The following is a 17872-nucleotide window of genomic DNA, read 5'->3' as shown; positions in this document are numbered from 1 at the left end:
ATTTTACATATTAAAGTCGACAGAAAGTGAAGTATAATGAGAAACCAGTGTACAGTGACAGATCATTGTTTAATTTTCTTATTGTCATCATTTGATAAAAAGTGTTTAAAGTGAAAACCTTGAAAAGTCATTTTGGAAATTATCCATTGCACAAAAGAAAACACCTCTGACACAGTTTACGCTTGCTTATTCCAATTCCTTCTGCATTGTTGCAGAGAAATACCATGTTCTTGCTCCATGTTCTCTTACAACTTAGTGACTTAAGCATCCAGACAATCAAACAGTTTGTCAAACCGAGCAAAACATCCTCACTCTCTTTCTACCTTTACCTGAAACCCACAGCGCTCAAAACATCCTCTGTATCACAAATCACTGTGGTAGACTTGAATAGCTCACTCGAAACAGGGATATATCTTACCCTCATGCCAGCGTGGGGTGGCACACCACACAACAGTAAGATCAACAATAACAACAACAACAACAACAGCAGCAGCAGCAGCAGCGGTGTAGGCTCAACAGAGCAGACTACTGATAAAAGGGAATGGGGGGAGGGGGGTTGAGGTGCAAGTTCCTCTCAGCTCAGCAGAACGGTGCCATCAGCTGTAGCATTGTCTGTTCTCTCCCCCTCTTCCACCCTCCCCTCCTTCCCTCCACCCTCTTCCCCTCTTCCCATCCAGAAGACAGGAAGCTGTTCGTGGGAATGCTCGGCAAGCAGCAGAGCGAGGACGATGTCCGGCGGCTGTTCGAGACCTTCGGCCAGATCGAGGAGTGCACTGTCCTGCGAGGGCCTGATGGGGCCAGTAAGGGTCAGAGCCCACACACCTGCCACTCTCCTTTTTTTTCACCCTGTCTGTCTCTGCATCCTCCTGTACACGTCATTTCTGTTTTTTACATTTCTGGAGCCAGTCTTCACCCGCCCATGCACTCATTGACATCGTCTGCGATCCACTCAGCTCTTCTAAAATAACTCATCCTCTCCTTCAGCCATTACCTTTTTTTCCCCACCACCACTTACTGTATGTGTCTCGCTCACATTTCTCTCATACCTCATTGTCACCACGCTACAGCACCTCCAACCACTCACTTTCCACTCTTTTTCTCACTACCTTCAGTATTTCTATCCCTTTTTTGTTCGCACTTTACCTCTCACTCTTTTTCCACCTTCCAAACTTTTTTTTTCCCTCTTACTTTGTCTCTTCATCACAGCAGCTCTTCTCACCCTGGGCTTGTACTCAACAAATACATCACACAACACCTTGTCTTTCTGCTCCCCTCTCCCTCCTTCTCCTCCTCCTGTTATCTGAACGTACGGGTGTAATCACGTTTGCTTCCCACATTACCGTCATCCCTCCCCCGAGACACCATTGGACGATAACTTCCTTACTGTAAATAAAGCAGCCAGGTTCTGGGTTTTGCTGCTGTCACTCACTGTGCGGCAGATTTGCATGAATTCAGGCATTGCCTTATGCATATGGCTCATGTGCTATTTAGTAAGTAGAGCATGATCTGAGGAAAGGTGGTTGGGAAAAGTGTGCCGTAGGTGGGATTGTTCTGAGAGTGCGACTCTAAAATCATCCGCTAGTGGTTCCCTGTTTCGCAGACATATTTGGAGGGAGAACACTAATGATATTGCTCGGAACCTCTATCAGACTTTCTCTCATGTTTACTGTGAATCATTCTCCTATAAGAAGCATATGAATGTCTGAAGAGAATGTGTGAGAGGGCAAGGGAGAGGGGTTGGTAATGTGTGATCCCGCTGAGTATATCAAAGAGAAAGGCTGGCTTTACTGAACCACACACCTATCAGTGTCTGCATCCGTTCCTCTCGCTCTTAATCTTGGATGTATTGCTCTGTGTCACCTCACCAGCCCACCTACCTTTCTACCCCGGCTCGTTTCCTCTTTCACTACGACTCCCTGCCTCTCCAGCACCCTCTCTTCCTGTCGGCTCAGACGCCTCAAGCTGACTGACAGCACATAAAATGAAATAAGGCCGGTGCTGCCGCTGTTACAGAGAGGAGCAAGCTTTCTCTCTCATTCGCACTTCTTCTCCTTTTCACCCTTCTGCACCAGACTCTCCAACTCCCTTCTCTTTCTCCTCTCTTCACATGCCATATGTTTCCTGTTTTGGTATTTGTCTCTATTATCACTGGCTCAATCATTCCCTTTTCTTCAAGTTTCACTGCTACAGAATGGAAAACTGTGAAGTAATGTTAACTATGAATGCTTCCATGAGGCAAAGGTATCATATAGTATATAGGTATTTGGTCCTATCACTCACTCTGCAACAGTCCTATGCAATCATGACGAGATTTTACGGCAAATTATTTTGCCAGCCGCCTCGCTTGGGATGAGGTCTCTGTAATTTGAATGAGACAGACCTTGAAATTGACAGTGCTATCTGTTCCATGATGGAGGCTTTGTCCCCTGTTGATGTAAATTTATGCTACTCAGAGGCTTTTCAGCACCCCTCTTCACCCAATAAAAAAGGCCGAGAAGTTTAACATCCATCTCTCTTTGGCGCTGCTCCTCAAAGTACTTTCAAAGTGCAACACTTGCTGCCAGAGTTGAATAGAGCCCCGAGTTGTCAGGAATAATAGAGAGATGGCTTTTAGGTCTATAATTAAGTTGTGTTATAAATGTCACCCATCCAGTGGGATGGAATTCATGCATACATATTATTACCCCGGGAATTCAAAAGGCAGTGCAGAACCTCTCGCTTGAAAGCAATACAATCTTTCTTTTTCCTTCTTCCCCCCCAACTCATTCTGAGCCATCAAATTCAAAAACTCAAATGTGCACTATAATTTATGAGGCTGTAGCACTTCCAATTCTTTTGAGATGTTGTGCTCTGTGTCCCCTAACTTTTTTTAGGTCAGGAGAATCAAGGCTAGAGCATTGTTTCTTTGAGGACATTGTATGTTTGACATGACTTGGTCACTGATGGTGTGCACTGCTGTTTTGAACGTCTTTCTGGTTGGGGTGAGCTGCCGGGGTCAATGGGGCCTTGTTAGTGGAACATCAGCAAGTTATCATGCTTCACAAAACCCAAAAGGTTTTTTGTGAGGACAAACTGCTCCTTATTATTTCAACTAGAAAGATTAAATGCATTAATTCCCTCAAAGACAGGGTTACAGTAAAATTGATACAGTGGGCTGATGAACAATTCTTTTAGGAGGGACGTTCAAGTAAAGTATAGGTTGCTAGAGTGCTGTAAAAAAGTATCTAAGGTTTGTTTGATGTTTTTGATGCCTCTTTACATTTACACAGCTTTAAGGACATATGACAGTAGAGAAAACACATGGCATTTACTACTCACCACATTTACTAACACAAAAATACTGACCATGTATTGTGCAGCAGCAATGTGCATGAAAAGCCTTCAGGCAAAGGCAGAATGTGTCCTCAAATGATTGTGCACATACCTTATGTCATTGAGTTCAATTAGACATTTTTGTGAGAAAATAACTCATTGACACTTGTATGTCAGGGAAGCAAAGCTGACACCTGAGATGCAGGACTGAATGGATCGCTGCCAAAAACTTCTCCTGAGCCTATCAGTGTTTGGAATTCAAATGAATCATCACGACACCTTTGGGAACGCAGAGAGAATAAAAGTATATGGACGCATGTATCTTCTTTAAAGAGATATCAGGTTCTCACAAAACCACACATTGAACTCGGGAGAAGCCTGTCTGGTTCTGAGACATGGGGGCTACTCGATTAATGAAAAGGGGCAGAATTAATCCACGAGTTTGTTAATTAGGTATCTCTTGACTTAACACATGAGATACCTGAAGGCAAGGATAAGAATAGGACATTACAAAATAACTCTTGCAGTCTATGACGACCATAAAGCTTAGAGAAATAGCTCCTGTTTAATTTAATGGCTTTTGGAAAATTACCACATTTCAGTGCCACTGTAATTCAGTTCACTAGCTTTCTCTTCATGTAGTAGTTTAGTGCCTTTCCTAACCTACACACTGCTACACTGTTTAATCATGTGGTAAGGATGTGTAAGCTTCAAAAGCACATATTGTGCATTAATATTATCTACTTGAGTCATTTTTAATATCATTTGAAATGTTAATGCAGTGAGGCTCCAGTGTGCCGCTGCCGACGCCCGTTCCCTTTTCTTCCGGCCAACTTTTTATGTTGACTTTTTCTTTTTGTGCATTAACTACACAACAGATTTAAGATGATTTGAATGCCCCTTGAGCAAAGCCCCCACCCCTCTATCTGAAATTATGTGCGCAAAGATTCGGTTAGATAGGCAGATTATAATACTATTCCTTTGTCATCATAATCTCTTTTATGAGTGACTGCACACAAATCACAATGTGTAAATATTAAACAGATTAATAATCACAAACAAGTCAGGATAACAAATGCCTTGGCTGCATGCTCCGAAGTGGAGGGGTTGGAATTAGAAATGGGCAAGAGAAAGAATGCTCCACGCTGCTGACGCCTTAGCCACAATTAGACTGAGTTATTCAGAGTTATGCGCCGAACACACCAATGGCAGGATATATTTACAAACCAGATAACATGAAAACAATGGTAATGAATGGTGTTTCCTCGCCATTTGCAAGACCACCTCCCTGATGCTGTGCCCTCTCTTCTATTTCTCCCTTTTCTTTGTATACAGGCTGTGCCTTTGTCAAGTTCTCCAGCCACGCAGAAGCGCAGGCCGCCATCAACAGCTTGCATGGTGGACAGACTATGCCTGTAAGTAACGCACTCTGAATTGGGCAGAATTAACTAGAGTATAAACTTAGCTCAATTGTGTTTACACAGAATGTGGACAGTGCTAGAGAATGTTTTGCAAGTGATATGATGTTATTTGTTTGTGCCAGCTGTTTTGCTTGTGTTTGTAAGATGTTTGAGGTAGACTGGAATAAAGTTTACAACAAAGATAGGTAGAACTTTTTATTCCTTTTTTCTGCGAAGAGAAAGATGTTCTTTAAACTCTTACTTGAACATTTTCTATTCCTTATGCACATGCCCGGTGTGAAATGGTGCTGAAATTCAATACTGAATGTATTTATCTTATTATAAGTGTTGGCAAATTATGCAAAATATGTAAGACCAAATCATACATAGACGATATCAGACATCTATTATCTATGTATGTATCTATTTCTTTATATCCACAGCTGAAAATATACCACGTACAGTAGATACTGTACATGTACATAGCCACCACACTGACTCTTTCCAAAGCACGTCAACAGTCCAGTCTCACATACGTTCTCTCTGTGTTATCACACACAAAAGATTCCCACAGTCAGCATCCGCCACCTTACAGCACACAGCTGCATATTCTGTATCTGTCTTTTCACTCAGTATCCATTTCTTTCTCCTGCAATTCAAACTACATTTCCAGCAGACTGATAGGGTATTTACATTCACAGCATTATAAGATATGATTACTGTGCACTGCACAACAATCTTTGAATGTCTCCTCGGAGGACATTGTACAGCTTGTGTCAGTATGTTATTTACATAAATATAGTGCACATGAAACTGAAGTAGAGACATGGGTGTAATGATGGAAATAGAAAAATGAGGAACTGTAGCATTGTATAACATAAAACCATATGTATGAGATTGTTCTTGTTGATTCCCATTGTTGCTGTATAATGATTAAACAGCACACAAGGTTCAAATTTGCACAAATTTCAGTCCGTCATGTTGGTCAAATTCATTGTGATGCAATTCAACTGATTATAGTGTAACAAGAAATATTATTTTAGAAATTTGAAAAAAATAATTGGATGATTAAAATAAATAAATTAATGATTACATTCCATTGAAACTAAACATAAAATAATTCCACTGGGGATGAGGACAGAGCTTGACCATTGTTTTTGGGATGGACTAAAAACTATATCTCAAAAACTGACTGTTTGTCTGAAAATACAAGTTAAACCACTGGCAAGAGTGGAATAGATAATAAATTCAGAACAAGCACTGACCACTGAATATTTTTGTAATATGGTGGTGACATAACCTCTTGTAGCAACATTGCTGCCAAAACAGTGACAGTTTAGAATATTAATCATTTAAAACAGGTAAAACATTTATTAAGGGATTCTTAATTACAGTGATTGGAAGGGAGGTTGACAAGGAAGTCAATAATATTGAAAAGAACCCTGGAGTTCGGATATAAGGTCAGATTATTAGCCACCTTTGTTTCATTAACTGCTTCCTGATATTTCAACATTAAGTCTTTCATTATATTGTGGGACACTGGCAGTTTATCAGCTTTAAATTAACTTTTGACTTTTATACATTTATAGTTCAGCCTGAGTATCATTCACCCCAGACCAGGGTATTTATCTTTATATGTTAGCAATCATTTTATGCTGTAAATAATTGCGATGTTGTTACTCAATAATATTGTAAACCAGATCTCATATGAATAATTGTGAATACAGGTGGTATAGACACAAAATACATGATATATATATAAGAGAATGATAAAAGAATCCTCCATTACAAGTGCTTTTAAGCTGTGTATAAGGAATTGTAGAAAGTAGTTAATGATGCATTGTTTCAGCTTGATATAGTTCTGAGATGCATGAAATAGCATTAGTTGGTGTTGGTTTGTTTAGTTGAAGAATGAGGCCACCAAACCCATAGCTCTTGTCAGTTAATTACGAATTGGACATATTTCTGTAAGGCTTGAACAAGGCCAACAGAAAAGTATGAGAAATGATGAATTACAAAGCAAGTCACTGCCAGTGCTGGATGTGTGTTGAACACTGCACAGCTGGACATGCACACGAGCACACACTCTTTCTGGCAGACATCCGCACCTTCACACACTTCACTGATGTTCCGCAATAAATATTTACGGATGCTTCCTGGCAGCCAGATAGTGCCCTGGAAGCCAGATGTAATTTACACATCTTTTTGATGCCGCCTCATTTTGCATTACACTGAAGTAGTGAGGAAGGGAAATAAGTGCTGGAGTTGGTTTAACAGTGTGCATGCACGTGTGTGTGTGTGTGTGTGTGTGTGTGTGTGTGTGTGTGTGTGTGTGTGTGTGCGTGCGTGTAGATGTGCTCAGTACAGACCAAACTTTTTTGGATGTAACCCACAATGGTCAAAATCTAATACAAAGTGGGCCATGAGCCAAACAATAATCATGTTGTGCACTGATCATGATCATTACTGAAAATAATTATAATCAAGACATTTACTTTCTACTTAAAATAGCTGTTGACTCAATCAATGCATGTTTGCATCCAGGCAACACATTGAACTCCTGTGAGGTTGCTACTTGTACAGACAGAAATTTGGCACTTGAGGACAAATCTTACACACTTTGGTGACTGTTTGTGGGAGGGCATGTCTATATATAGTTATGAGGGGCCAATTTGGGTTCAATACCATTATTGTGAGGACATTTTGACGTAGTGAGGACATTTTGGCTGGTCCTCACAAATTACATTGGCTTTTTGAGTGTCAAGACTTGGTTTTAGGGTTAGAGTTCGGTTTAGGTTAGGCATTTTGTTTTGATGGTTAGGGTTAGGGTAAGGGGCTAGGGAATGCATTATGTCAATGAGTGTCCTCACAACTATACGCATGTGTGTGTGTGTGTCTATGGTTCTGTATTTGTTTTGCTGTAACACAGGCACAATTGTTTTTGGTTTGGTTACTAAGCCACCTGAGGTCTGCTGCAGATGAACTGTCCAAGCAACATATGGAGCCCCAAACAGACCTGGGGTGGATCACTAGCCATCCAAAAGTTCATTAATAATCTATATTATCCATATCGCTCTCCCTCTATCCCTGCACCTGTTGTCCTCCTCTGCCCATATCCAACTTCCCCTCAGATTAATAGGCAAGGTGGCCATTAGTATCCAACTAAAGCTTTGGTACCGATGGGGGATGCAGTTAATTTGGATAATATCACTGCCACATGTCGTCAACAACAGACTAACAGGAGGCAGGATTCAGAGAGTGGGCTGCCTCGCTCACTGCCTGCTGCCAGCTGTGAGGTCTGGATGAACCTTGAACAAAGAGTTGTCTCTCACTCCCTCTCTGTCTCTCTCTCCCTCTTAATGTTCTCTCTACAGCATCTGTGTTACCTGGCACCTCCATGGCATGCCATAAATAACACCTCCACCAAAATACACTGGCCTAAATTGAAAGACTTTAACAAAGCTTAAGGACATGGGATGCCACCAAAGGGCATGCGCTGATAGATTGGGTCATAGCCTTAATTGATGTTTATTGCAAACTGCAGGAGCTTTACTCTTTCGATTTTTAGCTGCTGTATTACAGTACAAGGCTCCGGTGGCAAAGCTTTAAATGGCAAGGCTGAGGGCAGGCTAGACAGCACCCAGCAAATTGCAGACATTGTCATGTTCGGTGTCACAGCGTGGCTGACAGGGCCTGTGGAGTTTGCCGATGTTGGCAGCAACAAGAGCATGCATGTGTGTGATATGATAGTTCTGGATTAATGAGAGATAAGACCCAAGCCAAAGTCCGTTGTCTTTGTAATACACAAGTCATCAAAGCCACATGAAACTATTGTTGAACCTCGGCAGGCTTGTAGCTGACATGCAACATGGAGTTTTGTTTTTTGGCGCTCCTCACATATGACAGTAAAAACTGGTATAAATGGATAAAATGTAGCAGTTAATACAGATTCAGAATACCTTTATGAATGACAGGGATTGTTCTTCTGTCTTTTATGCCCTGTCACAATTCCTCTCCCTTAGCATTAACCCTAGAGGAGCATCTCCCTCCAAACAGAGCCACAAGGGAGAGGGCTAGAAACTCTTCCCCTACGAATTAGGACACCACTCGCTACATCACCAGCAGCCAAACAACGTTATTACAGTGATCAACAATATCAACTAATGTTACTATATCAACAACCGTTATCATCCAACATTATAATGTTGACACATCTGCAGGACAAACCTATTGAACTTCTGCTCCACAATGAAAACATGAGCAAACTTCACATTTGGGATACAGGAGTAATGAATGTTATTCTCACTCAAGAGTGTTTACATGCTTGTTTTGATGGCGTGAATAGCGATTTTCCTCAAACGCTTGTCACAGCAATTAAATGTTTTCATTTGCCACTGGATCAAAATAAGAATTCCACTGGATTTAAACATTTTTCATGGGTATTTTGCAAGATTTCATACGTACATTTATGAGCAATTTACCCGCAGCGGTCGCCATGTTGATCTGCTTCGTCCGTTAGTACAAAATTGGGAATTTCATTGTCTACTCCTACATGGACACTACCCCTACATCACATAGAGAGATGAGACACCCCTTCACAGCCACGCACAAAAAGAAGCAGTAGGGCCAAGTGGTAGGGCTAAGAGGTGAATTTGGACAGGGCATTTGTGTGATGCAGCTTTAAATGATACAGCATCAGCCACTGCTAATGAGAGACAGTCCTCACATGAAGCTAGTGAAGATGTAGCAAGGTTCACAGAGTACAATACCAGGCCAGAGGGAAGGTCAACCAATTACCAAACAAACGTGTCATGGTGTCTCCATTAATTTAAAACAGACTCCTGATTAGCACTTTTAGTCTTAGTGTGTAGAAAGCTGCAGGTTTCATTTAAAAGTAACTGCTATATGTTGGCTGAATAAGGAGAAATGAAAGTTCTTACCACAGTTTTGGCCGGTCTTGAATGTGCTTTACAAAATTAGTTCCCCTTCAGTGAGCATGTTGTTAAATTATATTTCTCTAAGCCTCATAAAGGATAGGAGATGAGTGTCTGTTTACCTGTTAGTAGACACTTAACACCAGCCTTTGCATCACAGTAGTGCAGAGATAAAAGAATAATGCTGGTTTACTGATGTAGTTTACTTCTAATCCCTCAATTACCATTGTGTATTTTTCCATCTACATATTCTGTGGCCTATACAAAATCCAATATGAGAGATTTTCACAAGTCAAGTGTGTTGTTGAAGAAATTTGATTACTTTTTGAACCCATGACAAATTCCTTAGTTGTAACTGTCAAAAGTGAGGGCTCCCTGTTGGCCCTTATCAAATTCAGCAAATTCATTTTCTCTCCAGGTATAGGAGTCATGCCGGTGGAGGTTATTATTCTGTTTGTTTGTCAGCTTGTGATTTTCTGCGACCGCTGAGGAGTGGCTGTTTTGCATCCAGTGCCTATTGTCTGCTGCCACCTGTTCCTTCATTACCTGGCCACATATTATTCTTTCTTTATGTGGATAGAAACTCTTGATCCATGAGAGGGTCGCACTCTGAAACCTGCTTTTTCTGATTGTGCCTTATATCAAGTCAGGATACGTCTGCTTTATATGAAAGTCTCCTTTACAGGGGTGAGGATAATATTTTTTGGGGGGGAAATTTGGCTTTAATATTATGAAATTCAGAAATGCTCGACTCTGACATGAGTGGCAGTGTTGACAACACCTACAGAGCTCCGGTGTACTGCTTCAGTGCTGCTGCCAACACTTCTCAGTGTAGACACATCAGACTCTGCTCCCGTGCTGTCGTCTGCAGCAGAGCATTCTGCTGGGAGAATCCAGTCCAGACTCGCCTCACAGTCTGGCCTCGTCTGGCTCGAGTCATGGTGCAGTGACTACAGGCAGCCGCAGGCTTTCACAGTCCTGATGCTCACAATGCATTCTTCATGAGGCATTAAATGAATATAAGAATACACAGATACACAAAGCAGAAAATGAATGTGATCTAAATGCCAGGCCCCCGTGCTGTGTGCAGGCTTGAGCAAGAACGCTGGAGGAGGATGTTTGCTCAGTGCCAGCCTCATTAAATCCAGCAGCCCCGTCCCGTCAACTGGCCCACGACGTTGAAAAAATGATGTGAAAAAGGTCAGGAGGTGGGATGGAATGAAAAAGGGATGGAAAATGTGCCGCTAACGCCACCACGTTAGTGTATTGATTTAACTAATTGAAATGGCTCCAAGGGAGAAACACCAGATGGGTCTCCTCTGGCCTGAGGTGGGGTGCTGGCTGGCTCTGATAGGATCCCATCTGAGGCGCACTGTCCCTGGGGTGCATGCTGATGCCTTCCTTCATTCCCAAGCTTCTTTCGCACAGTTATCTACAGCCAACACATTCTCCTGGTTGCGTTAATAAAATGTTTCCAAGCACATTTTCACATGGGTTAATCGAATAGCTTGCAAAAAAAAAACTCTGACCAAGAACTTATTTACTTTTTACATTCAGTGGACACACATTGGTGTATTTGTATATAAAAATGATTAACTCAGACAGGAGAAAAACTGTTGCTGAAAGGAGGATACGGCTTCAGATGAGTGATTTTACACTGATGTAAAACAAAAAAACAATAAGGCCCAATCCAATTTCACCCCTTCTTCTTACCCATTGTTTTCAAGGGTTATCTTGCCCTTTGAAACAGAGTTACAAGGGGTAGTGGTTGAAATCTTTTCCCTACGAATTAGGAGCACTTTAAGAAGCCATTACATCCTCAGTAGTCGTCACGGAAACCCAACATGTCATTAGCCTTCGATGTAAAGAGACGCAACAAAAAGTTTTGCCAGGGGTTGTCATTGTTATAACATTGAGATCTTAAATAAACCAATGCTATGGCTTGCAGTTGCCAAAGTGGCAACCCTATAATATAATTATAACATCTATGCTAATGCAGGTGAATCAATGACATTTGAAATTGAAAAGCTTGGATGCACAGCATTATTTCACGTATAAAGCAGAAGCACCCAGCTTCAGGCTGCTAGCAGTGGTCTGTAGGCAACCCTGCCAGAATGCATTGTTATTAGAGGAGCAGTTAATATCAGTAACACCGCTGCTATACGCCGGTTAAATCAAGCGCATCGTGTATCTTCAAAGGGGGGGGGGGGGGGTCAAAATACAGGATTATCATGGATTTTTTTAAGGTTGTTTTGAAAACAATGACCATAATACATTTAAACGAAATGAAACTAAGATATTACAATTATTATCCTAATTGTTAAATCCTTATTAATGGAGAAAATACTACATTTGTGGGTCTCTCTCCCAGCTTGCCAGTGATTCGCAAGGCATTCTAGGAAATTATCATAGCTGATTTGAAGTGTGGGTCTGAAAAATCTCAGTTTCGAGGGCTGTACAGCCCTTAACACTTGGCCCTCCCCCTTCATCCCAACAAGAATCGGGACAGCCTTCTTCACGAAAATGCGCAAAACAGAGGGGAAGGGCTAAGGGGGGAAATCGGATTGGGCCTAAATGTGTAAAAGTGTAGGCAGGATAAATGTATGAATAATTAAAGTATGTTTTCTGTAAGGATCGCTGCAGCAGCCATGACGAACCAAACCCCAAAGCTCGAGACCACCTTGGCAAACTGCCCTCTCAATGGCACCATCGCTTAGCTTTTCCCTGTTTAAAATTTCATGAAGGCCCTACAAAAAAAGGACACACTTTTTAGTATGAATTGAAATGAAGTAAGGCTGAACTACAGACAGAGACTGTGTGTTTGTTCTGTGGCTGAATACACACTCTCACTTTGCCACTGCAATTTTCAACTTCACAGGGCACAAGTTTGTTTGTTTCTATGATTTTATGTTTGCATGGTTCTGCTTAAGTAATGTGTGTCTGTGGGCAGCATTTTAACTTGGGACTGTGGAGGCATTTGGTCTAGCTTTGCTGATTTCAATTTCTCATACACTGAGGCACATACACAGGAAGCAGGTGTGCACATAGAAACAACCGTATGTAGCATCAATCACACTGGTCAGCGTCACTGTCCTACAGTTCACTAGTGTTTCCTTTTTCTACATCCAAAGAAAATATGGAAATATCAATCAAAGCATGAAGTTGTACTGACCCTGTCAGGATGAGAGATTTTTGAGAGATGGATCCAAGTTGTGATTATGGAGTCTTTCTCTCCTTGTGTCTTTGCTTTTATGAGCTTACTAATCATATCCTGACTGCCCCCTGGCTGCCTGTGTCCTTCTGTCCTGGTGGTGCTCCATGCTCTTTCCCAGCATACACTGTTTGTAATTAAATAGGAGCCTGGTCCTCTTGAACGTATCTGTAGCTGCTTTCTCTGCCTGGCAGCCTTGTCATCCTCCATATCTCTCTCTCTCTGTCTCTCACTCACACTCAGACAATCTCCCTCCCTCTCTCCTTGCCTGGATGTCACATGAGGAAGTGACTCTGGTCTCTGTCTCTCAAATGATTTAATTGGATGCAAACTCAGGAGCACGGACATCAATATGGAACTATATCTGCCATAAGGCAGAGCCATTAGTCAATACTTCGCCCTCCACATGCCAAAGGCTTTTGTCAGAGCTAATTACCTAGGATTGTATTCAGTGGAGCTTCACCAGTGGGGGACTGGGACTCCTGTGGGACCTGGTTAGGATCACAGTTCACTCCCAGTGTATACAGTGGAGTTGGAAAGTTCACAAAAGCAAATATCACTCACAATTCTCTTCCATTTAACACTGACAGATAAGTGACTGCAGTAATGTGCATATTCAGCTCCAGTGGCTTACGTGGTTTAGAAATACAGGACTAGGCCTTGAAGGCTGAAGTGTTGTGTACACTGGACATCAGTTATATAGTTATACATATATACCCTTGTGGCTGTTTCTCCCTTGTAATTATGCAAATAATCCACACTTGTGTTTTTGAGGTTCTACATATATTTGTTTACTGTGTAGCCATCATTTAGTTGTTGGGTCATGTGAATCTCATATTAACCAAGGCAATAGGTTTGATTATGTTTAAGCTCCTTAAAGGATTTTTGAAGATTGTAAAAAGTGAAAAAGTGAACCTACGAATCTACAAAACCCAGTATTAATACTGATGTTTAGTTACATATTTACTAACCTTGTAAAAATACATGTCCCACCAGGGTGCCTCATCCAGTCTGGTAGTCAAGTTTGCAGACACCGATAAAGAAAGGACCCTGCGTAGGATGCACCAGATGGCGGGCCAGCTCGGCATCTTCAGTCCCATGACCATCCAGTTTGGGGCCTATGGCGCCTACTCTCATGCTGTAAGTCTCAGCCCGGCGGGGGAGGAGACGGTGAGCTTTTAAAAAGAATAACAAAAACTGTTGTGATTTGCGGTTTAAACTCACAATCTCTCCCACCAGGCATGTGACACTCCCAGAAAACAACTCTTTAAGTGATTCACACCATTAAATGGCTGTTAAAGTCCAAATTTACACAGGGCTTTTACAGAAAATGTTGCACTGCTTTTTGTTTTTTTATCCCTTCATTTGTCCAGGGAAGCTGCTTATCATGTATGCTCAGTGCTTCACTGTTTTACTTTCACACAGTTGCAAGCATCCACTTCACACTCATTTCCCATTCTCACATTTCCTGACTTGGTCTTTGAATTTAAACTGCCAACCCGAGCTTGCCTCTTTAACATTTCATTGCTTACATTGCTTACAAGTGTTCTTTTACACTCAAACAGAGGTGCGTGTCATTACCAGGAACCCACACCCCTTGTCTCTTCCATCCCCTCTTCATATTCACACATGAGAGTCTGTGAGATTTTGCACTCATACAGTAGCTAACAACTCACCCTGACAGGTGAGAATCACCCGCTCACGCAAAATCTCTCCACTAACTCTGCCACCACTGCCGCCCTTTTTCTGTTACACACTCATATATACATTGCATATAGATACACAGCTTGCTAAAGTTGTTCCAGCTTTTATCGTGTGTCAGTATAATGAGCACAAGACCAAAGCAGTGTTAGAGTGGCTGGGAAGCAGCGCTGCAGGGCAACACAGACCACTCTGTTCAAGTACAAGGCATGGGCCAAGCAAACAGAGATGTGAGAGTAAACATGTTCTGGTCCTGCGGCTATTTCACCCTCCTTTCCTTTTCTGTCCTTCCCTCCATCCCTTCACTCGCCTCTCCTCCCCACTGCTCTTTAATCCTACAGCAGATGATGCAACAGCAAGCAGCCCTGATGGCAGCGACACAAGGGTCCTACCTGAACCCCATGGCAGCCATTGCTGCCGCGCAAATGCAGCAAATGGCAGCTTTCAATGTCAACGGCCTGGTGGCTACTCCCATGACACCGTCCTCAGGTACAGGCGACATACATGCATACACACATACACTAACTGGCATGCAGGACTCATCTCTCCATTTCTCACTGCTACCTGGAGACATTTTCATCATTAGCAAGAATTATAGGAGCAGTACAAATGTATTCATTCAAGGCCTTTCAACTTTTGTCCTTGTTACATTGTTTAAGATGTAGGCTTGCTATTCTGGACTTAAGCAGACATTGCTAGTGTTGAATTAAAGGAAGCGGAGCCATGTATTGAGTGAGGCATGATGGGAGAAGATGTACAGCATTCCTTGACACTCATTGGCAGCCACATTATAGTCTTTCCCTCTTTTCCTCTCTCTCATTATCTCCCCCGCTCTCTCTCCCTCTCTGTCCGTCGCTCTCTATCCCTGTGTCTCTGTGACAGTGTGTGTTTTCTGGGAACGCAGCCAATCCGATGACTTTGGATGCAGAGTCCTTGGCTTATACAATATAAGAGCAAAGATTTGTGTGAGATAATCCTGGACCCCAGTCTGAACTATCTTTTTGGTCCTTGTCATGAGAAGCTTTGAAGGCTCGACACTAAGTAGCCCGGCTGCCTGGAGGCAGGGTCATTGCAAATGTATTAAATAAAAGAGGCTTGATGCTGTACCTGGCATTTGTAATCCACAAGGCCTACATACACTAGGTAATGCCCATCAAACATAATCCTACAAGACCTAAATGCCCTTCACCTGGATTAGAAAAATAATAAAAATCCATCAGCACAAAGGGGCAATGACAAGGTGACGTACTTGGAATATCTACACAAGTTGGAACGGTGGTTAGATGAAGAGGCTCAGGCTTCTGCATTTAATATACTGTATATCTGCGTACCTTTAAAAGTGCCGTTATGAATCACAAGAGCCAAAAATATAGCTTTAACAGGCGTATAATAACGAGAATATATCCAGAAAGCCCAAGTGCAACCTTTTTGCCCAGTTCCACCCTGCATCCACACCTACAATGGTTCGCTACCATGACTGATTTTAGCAACTGTACTTTTAGTTCCAGTTGAATAGGTACCAATTTGTACCAAACAACAAGTACCATTTGTGGTGGGTCAAAAGATACATTGGTGCTCATAAGGACCCATTACATGCCTGTTGTACAGTCCTACATTTGTGAGAAAACATTCTGTATTAAAAATATACCTCTTTTGTACCCCTCTTGTACCTTGCACCCTGCAGTTTCCATAATGACTCTGTCCCTATTTGCAGGCACCAGCACACCCCCAGGCATCTCTGCCACAGCTGTACCCAGCATAGCCACCCCGATGGGGGTCAACGGATTCAGTGCCCTCCCGCCTCAGAGCAACGGGCAGCCCACCTCTGAGACCATCTACACCAATGGTATTCATCCTTACCCAGGTGAGCAAATCAAGGTTTTACATAAAAGAAACATGAGATGTATTGTACCATCCACTGTCAGGAGACAGTTGCTCAAACCCTGACACTCCATTGTACGATTACCTGCTTGTACCAATTGTGATCTATGAATGTTTGATGATTCTAGCATTGCACCTGATCTGAAAAGGAACATACCTAATTGCCACAATGCAAGTTAAACTTGTCAGTCGTGACAAACTAAATTATATCACATTATAGTTTTTAAAGAGTTGACAAGACACCTTTTTACTTCACACTCTCACAATATCTTTTTCTGATTTGATCTGAAGTATTTAAGGCTTGAGGGTCAATCAGCGGCGTCTTTGGCAGATTTCTGAGCAGCCAGCCTCAGTATCATGATAAATCCATCAGTTCATCCATCAGTCCATTACGGTTAATTTGATGTGTCTCAGCCCGTCCTCAGCTTCTTAATGCTGTCTGGGACTGATTCCTGAAGAAATGACAGACGCCCATTTCTCATTCTGCATTATGCACAGGCAGCTGCAATTGTAATGAACTACAAAGTGGTTTGTTTGGCATGTTGTTAATATTTGATGCAAACATCTGGGGCAAACAAGTATTTTGAATAACTTAGAGATATGACAAGCCATGTTTCTCCTGCTCTCTGTGTGATCTCACGCCCTGATGATTCTCTGCAGATAAGCTAATTTCTGCCTCTCTTTAACGTTCTCTCAATATGTATTTTTTACCTCTGTATCTGTTCTTACCATTCCTTGTCCTGTCTTTGAATTTTGTGCTTTGAATTTTGTGCTATCGTTTTCCTCTTTGTGACACCCCTTCTCTCTGCCTCTCTTCCCGTCTCTGCAGCACAGAGTCCAACTGTGACCGACCCTCTCCAACAGGCTTATGCCGGTGTCCAGCACTACGCAGGTGATCCGTCTCTCCTACCTCCTCTACTTTCTCACTCCCTCCATCTGTCTCTTCCCCTCTACCCTCTCCCTCTCTGTTTGTCACATCAGTAGACACTATGACAGGTAGAGATAGCCAGACAACTAGCCAATTTCCTCCCGGATTAGGCTACTTTACATTAGGATTTTAAAAGGATTTTCGTTGTTGACTTGATTATACACTCACACAAAAAGTATTAATTCCAAAAGTACATCACAAGGGTGTGAACCTGTGATAGCCTCCTACATGAGGGATGACATACAACCCCTCAGTCCACTGCATAGTGGCTGATATCTGCTTTTATTAACATGGTGTTAAGTCTACCTCTCTTTCTTTGTGTGTCTGCTCAGTTGAACTGCACTCCACTCCCATTTCCCTGTACTCTTTGTGTAGTGATCCACTAGTCAAATGAGTTCCGGCTCCAAGTCTTAATGCAATTTATTTATACAGTGTCTAGAGGATGCCAATGAACACTATGGAATAATGATTTGAAGTTTTGTTGTGTTAAATATGAAAATGATGA

At 42.1% G+C, this 17872-nt stretch overlaps 1 protein-coding gene across 13 annotated transcripts in view; it reads left to right on the top strand.

Annotated features, from left to right (window-relative positions):
- The window catches only part of celf6 (CUGBP Elav-like family member 6), a 138355-nt gene that overhangs the window by 97539 nt on the left and 22944 nt on the right, over window positions 1-17872 (top strand). For 4 of the 13 annotated variants that reach the window (XR_011239640.1, XM_069517360.1, XM_069517083.1 and 1 more), the window contains exons 4-9: window positions 678-806; window positions 4648-4727; window positions 13854-14027; window positions 14900-15047; window positions 16273-16422; window positions 17269-17331. Coding sequence is in view for 12 of the 13 variants with exons in the window: in XM_069517360.1 (XP_069373461.1) it covers window positions 678-806; window positions 4648-4727; window positions 13854-14027; window positions 14900-15047; window positions 16273-16422; window positions 17269-17331 (744 nt within the window). In the remaining variant the exon portion in view is untranslated. The remainder of the gene's footprint in view (window positions 1-677; window positions 807-4647; window positions 4728-13853; window positions 14028-14899; window positions 15048-16272; window positions 16423-17268; window positions 17332-17872) is intronic. The other 9 variants (XM_069517326.1, XM_069517180.1, XM_069517286.1 and 6 more) reach the window with 8 other exon arrangements.

Source organism: Paralichthys olivaceus, chromosome 1 (genome assembly GCF_024713975.1).
Source record: "Paralichthys olivaceus isolate ysfri-2021 chromosome 1, ASM2471397v2, whole genome shotgun sequence".
Taxonomy (NCBI): domain Eukaryota; kingdom Metazoa; phylum Chordata; class Actinopteri; order Pleuronectiformes; family Paralichthyidae; genus Paralichthys; species Paralichthys olivaceus.
Note: the sequence above shows the minus strand (reverse complement) of the source record. Positions and strands in the feature narration are given on the sequence as shown.